The 6,195-nt window shown below is 35.4% G+C and overlaps 1 protein-coding gene across 1 annotated transcript; it reads right to left on the bottom strand.

The window, feature by feature from the left end:
- Positions 1-2,829: 2,829 nt before the first annotated feature.
- On the bottom strand, positions 2,830-4,407 carry LOC105974674 (putative galacturonosyltransferase-like 9). Its single transcript, XM_012999795.2, has one exon. It carries the CDS (start codon positions 4,266-4,268, stop codon positions 3,111-3,113), a length of 1,158 nt encoding a protein of 385 aa, XP_012855249.1. The 5' UTR covers positions 4,269-4,407; the 3' UTR covers positions 2,830-3,110.
- Between the last annotated feature and the right edge of the window lie 1,788 nt (positions 4,408-6,195).

Below are 6,195 nucleotides of genomic sequence, written 5' to 3'. Positions count from 1 at the left end.
AATGGGTCAAATTTAAGTACCACAAGACAACCACCAAACACTAGCTGCAGCTAATTTACCTTTATTCGAGATTGGGCCAATTTGTATTATTTTCCACTATAAATCTACTCTAGGCCCAATTGATTTCATTTAATTCGGGCACTTCAATAACTAATTGGATGAAACTTGATTTTGTACAATTTTTTATTAGCACAGGATTTTCTTATGTTGTTTAATTTAATGATGTTTAACGATATATTTATTTAATTATATCCAGCATCTTACAATTGTACTAATCAAATTTTATAATACTATAAAATATAATGTCAATTTACGCAAATATTAAAAATCTGTTTACTAGTAGATTTGCAGCTATAAAGTAGTGGTGGGAAAAAAGAAACACATCACCCACCTCACTTTCTCTCTCTAGAAAAGAAATAAAAATCAAATCTTTTTTCTCCTCGTCTCGAGCCCTGAATTTAGTTTTTAGAATCGATGGGCTCGAGTGGAAATCCTTGGGAGGGAGGCGGCGCCGCCGCCGCCGAGCAACCACCGGTGACTGGAAGCTCCAACCCGAAGCTGTCGAAGAAAATGAGCGAGAAGTTCGAGCGGACTAAGGAGGTGGCTTCGACCGGATTCGAGAAAACTAAGGTTGTCACTGCGGCGGGGTTCGAGAAAACTAAGGTTGCCGCTAAGAAGGTGAAAGACGGCGCGTCCGTTGGCGTTAACTGGATTAAACTCAAATACAACAAGAGCAAGTTATTCCAGAAGAAGTAAAAGGGTTTTTTTTTTTTTTGTGCCCTAATTTTGAAATTGGTTTTCTGTTTCATCAATTGTTAGTTAATATTGTTTCCTTATCTTATTTGTCTTCCTTAATTACTTTTGGTTTGGCTGGATTGTATTGATTAGGGCAAAATTTGGGGGTTTAATTTTGACATTTTATTTACTGCAAATTCTTTGGTGCTATTTATTATATGTTAATTAATTCGTTTAGGCTATGATTATCTTCTTTAATTTGAGCCCACTAGATTTTAATTGGGCCGGAATAACTTTAGGTTTATTTGGGTCTAATTGGGCCTATATATATAACTTCGATATATTTGGGCTTGGGCCATTAGTCAAAATTAAAATTTTCAAAAATCATCCCTTCAAATATATATCGATCGTGAAATAACTCGTTACCATTTGTTCTCTTCGATCTTTTAAATAAATTAATTAATTCAATTAGCGGTGGGCAACCTGGTTCGAGCAATCGGGTGTGTGTACGGGTTTTGACCCTACTCGATCGGGTGAAGGTCGAACATTTTAAGCAAAAGTTGACGTTGGGGTAATCACGTTGCAATAAATAAATGTGGCAAAGGTCCTTTGTTCCTTTCTTCAACACAAATCCAGGAATTCCTCACATTCACTCCAAACGAACAAGGAAAAAAATGGATATAAACGAATCGAGTCTAATCGAATGAATAATTGCTCAATTTTTTTATTTTAACATTTGTCAACATTTAAACGTTGTGTTTGTAATTGGTATCCTTAGCAACGGAATTGAGGTCGAACAGCTTAATTTATAATACACATTTCTTCTAATTCAAGCTACATCATTAGTCGAATATCATATCCTATTGAACGAAAGTATAAATTCAAATTTTATTTGTTATGTTAATTAATCGAGCTCAAATAAAATATCTTAATATTTTTTTATTTTTGTAAAGAAAAAAATAACCTTATAATTTATAAATGGCATTGTAGTAAATCCAAAGTGGAAGTAGAATCGGATTCTCTGCATTATTCATATATTGAAAGGCATGTGGGCTCGTGATGAAACTTGAAATCAAGAATTTCAAAAACATAAGATTGAGTAGAAAATCAATTTATTTTCTTGGAATTGAAAAAAAAAACCAAAAAATAAAAAATAAAATACAAGTTGCCAAATTGAGTAAGAAAGAAACCTGAAGGACAGGTTGTGAGTCTTGTGACATGTGACTTGAATAATTTAAATAGTTGAAATTTCTCAAGTTGGAATATATGAATAATATCTTATATCAAATTGAGTAAAGTGATCAATTTTATTTTTCCAGTTGGCAGAATATGTAACATTAGTGAAATACGACGAGTATATTTTTACCATTTATATAAGCAGAAACACACACATCAAAATTCGTATGAGTATATTTTTACCATTTATATAAACAGAAACACACACATCAAAATTCGTATGTGTAGATCAGCGATAAAAAAACACTCGGTATAAACTTCACCGAGTGTAGCAAAAAACACTTGAGCGAGCGTGTAGGAAATTAGATTTTGAAATATTCAGACACTTTTTTTTTATTTGAATAAATAAAAAAAGGGAGAAGAAGTGAATAAAAGCAAACTTGAAAACAAAGTGATTGACCTAAGCTTCATTAGGTGCTGCCCCCTAATCTTGTCATAAGACTTTAAATCATTGTCAACTACTTACAAAGTCGTTTCATGATTAAGCGCTTTAACAACTATATTAAAATAAGACTTCTTCTACATACATAATCGGTCATGCTACAAATTTTAACACATCCATATTTATGAATCAATTTCGTAAAATAAATGACCAAATCAATCTATTCGATCCAAAATTTTATGTAGTTAGTTAGACGCTCATTTTCACCCCTAATGATGCATTTCGTAATAGATGGTTTAACAGTTGAACAAGTGATCTTGTGTTTACTGTTCCAAGTTAGAATCTTCTTGTTAACTGTCGTTAAATCGAGTTTTATTTCAAAACTTGTTCAATTATGCTTGAAAGTAGTTTGTTATGCTACCTAATTGAATTTCAGATTAGTACTTAAATTAATCTTAAGAATAAGCAACCAATAATTAGTAAATGGACTAAAACGATTAACTTTTGGATTAGTACAAGAGAACAACTAAATGTTATTCAAAATCCACTAAGTACAACAAATTACCTAAAACCCAAAATTGGTTCCTTCATCATAGGAACCCTATCTCAATCAATCAAATGAAATTAAATTGTAGCAACACTCAAACAATAAAATAATTTAAAAAATTAAAAAAAACAGAAAGAAAATAATATTCCTCCCATTCTGTACAAGCTAATCAAAGAATTAATAATCCAGAATTTAAAAAATAATTGAAAATTAAAAGAAATAACTTGAATACCCAACGAGTTGTTCCAGACGCTGTTGATGTTGTACCATGGATTTCCCCTTGTACAAATCGTACGGCTCCCAGAGATGATCCAACGGACAAGGCCTCTTCTCGTCAAGCCTTACCCAGGGCTTCCCCTTTCCGCTCCAGTGCAGCAGGCTCACTGGACCAGGGTGCAGCTCTCTACAGGATCCTGCCACGTTGTCACCGCCCAAACCGTGTTGATTCCAACGGTGGTTGATCGGCTCCACATTCCCACCGAAGACGAGAAGGAACGGAGGCAGAGAGCCTAGTTCATATATCCGGTTCTGTCTCTGCAGTTCCATCCAATTCTCAATCTTCTTCCGGAAATGCCCCTCCCTCCATTTCTCCAAATCCATCACCATCACGCCTGTGTTGAAGTAGCAGGGCTTCCTCGACCCGAATACCCGGCTCAGTACCGGGTCGGACCAGAAGTTGTCGGTGAAGTACTTGGTGAAATTGGCGTGGCAGTATTCCGGTGCACCGATTATTTTGCCGGCCGACATTTTCACCTCCCAGAGCTTCGTGATGTCGTCAACCAGAACCAGATCCGAGTCCAGATAGATGACCCGTTTCACGCACGGGTCGATAATGTCACCGAGGTAATTCCGGGCGTAGTTCAGCGGGTTCTCCAGAGCGGACCGGATCGAGGAGGAGATTAGGTTTATGACGGTGTCCTCACGGAAGATGTAGACCTTGAAATTTAGGGAGGGGAAAATGGACTGAACCAGCCGGGTCAGAACTCGGGGACTCAGCGAGTCGAACTCGGCCGCGACGAAATGGAAGAAGACCTGCTCCGGGCACGACGCGTGGCGGAGGACCGAGTGCACGGCCGCCATTGAGCCACGGAGGTACTCCGAGTCGAGCGTCATCGCCACGTGTACAAGCGACGGATCGCATGACGTCACCGGATCCGCGGATTTCGCCGCCGCCGTCGACGGACAGCCGACGCCGTTGCGGTAGTCCGGCGCCTCGGAGAATCCGAATAGTCCGTTGAAGTCGGAGATCGCGGCGCCGCCGTTGTAGGGGAAGGAACGGATCCCGAGGCACATCAACGGCGAGTAGAGGAGGACGAGAAGGAATCCGACGGCCGGGATTAACCCCGCACTAAATCCTGAAACAACCATTACAGATATTCCGTGCGGATATATTGATTGCTGTTTTTAGGGTATGGATTTTTTCTTCAGAAATGCATTTTTAGAGAGAGAAAGAAGAGAGAGAAAGAGAGAGTTGGGGAAGAAGGAAACTCTAGCTAGAATTTCCAGTCAAATGGGCTAAGTGTGTATGTATGTATAACGCGTATTTATTTAATGTAAATAATTAAACAAATAATTATTAATTATAATTATAATAATAATGATGATGCACAGTTAAATATCAGAAAAAAAAAAACGCGGTTTCCTTTGTATATACAGATGTGCATAAACAGAGATACGCTAAATATTTACTTTCTCCACTATGAATCAGTAAACCCTATATTACGAGATTTTATTACGATATTTATGGACTTTAAATCTTAATTAATTATTTTTATTAATAATAATAATAATAACTATTTGCTGTCCTTTTCGCCTTTTTTATTTTCTACTTTAACTTTTTATTTAATTTAGGAGAGAAAGGTGTGGGTGTGGGGCGGTTTTATAAAAAAAGTGCTTATGGGCACAAAACTGCTTATGGAAGAAAAGAACAGTGTGGCCCACACTCGCCGCACGGCGGCGCGTGCACCTATAGAACGCTGGTGTTTGTTTATCAATGATAATTATGGTTGTAGCAGTTGGTAGTTGCTATTTTCTGGAAATAAAATAAAAATTGGGTATTGTGGGCACTCAGTAAATATATATATATATACGTGGAGGATCTTCACAATAAAAAGGCCACGAATTTCTGTTGTATAGTTGGTAAAACGTCTGTTAGGTGCTATTTTTTTTATAAATATTTGTTTTTTTTTTGGTTTATTTTCACCTAATATATTTATTTTTTATTCCTTTTTTAAATGGTATAAAAGGAAATTTGGTGTTTTGGACATATTGGAAGGAAAAGAATATACTTATACTTTTATATGCTTTTGTTAACAAAAGCTGCAATCTTTGCACCTACCAAATTTTGTATAGATTGCACTTTTTTTAAAATCATATTATTTTGATCTGTATTTATATTTAATTAAAAAAATCTAATTTTTTTTTTTGAAAAAATTACCAAATATTTTATAAAAACTTATAAGCTATTTTTAAGTGCTTATAAACTCAGCCAAACACCCTCGTAATATCAAACATTGTGGTAAAAAAATTTACTTTTTTTATTATAATTGTGAAATTTAATTAAGAAGCCATAAAAATAGGATCCATGAATCCACATGCAATATACACAACTACATTTTGTTATCTGAAATAAATGTGATTGTGGTAACAATTAATTAAAATAAATATTATTAATATGAGGAATGATAATTAAATGATTTAAGGGGTGTGGGGAGGCAGTCAAAGTTGAAACAGTAAAAAAAATTCATTGGGCAAAGGAATATTTATTGCTTTCACTAATTAAAATTGCCAGCTGGAAAATACATAATAAATAATTAAATGATGTGTTTGCCAGCTTAGCTTTGGAGGTGGTGAGTTGTGAAAGCTGCTTACTGATGTTGACGGCTGCTTATCAGTCTGTTCTGCCTCCAATGCACTGCTGCCACGTGTTCACGTGCTCCTTTTTATTCTAGCAATTTTAGAGGCTGTTTTGCTTCATTATTTTTCATATTCCGATTTGTTTGCAACGGCTAAAGTCTATTTATGAATAAAGCCCTTATTGTTTTATGATTACATCTGTCATTGAAATTCGTAAATTTCTTACATTAACACCCTCTCATGGGAGTGGATTTAAGAAATTTACAAACTACAGGGGTCTGGATATAATTTCTAAAACAATGAGGATTTTTTTGTATATTACCTTTACTTCGAGGAGGTGATTGTAATTTACCCTATATTTCTATTTTGATTAAGACACATTGAAACAAAACTATATATTTAACTGAAACAAAATCATGATAATTGATAATAAGTAATA

Source organism: Erythranthe guttata, chromosome 5, assembly GCF_056151865.1.
Source record: "Erythranthe guttata isolate IM_541 chromosome 5, IM_541, whole genome shotgun sequence".
In the NCBI taxonomy this organism is placed as follows: Eukaryota; Viridiplantae; Streptophyta; class Magnoliopsida; order Lamiales; family Phrymaceae; genus Erythranthe; species Erythranthe guttata.
This window is presented reverse-complemented; position numbering and strand designations above follow the sequence as displayed.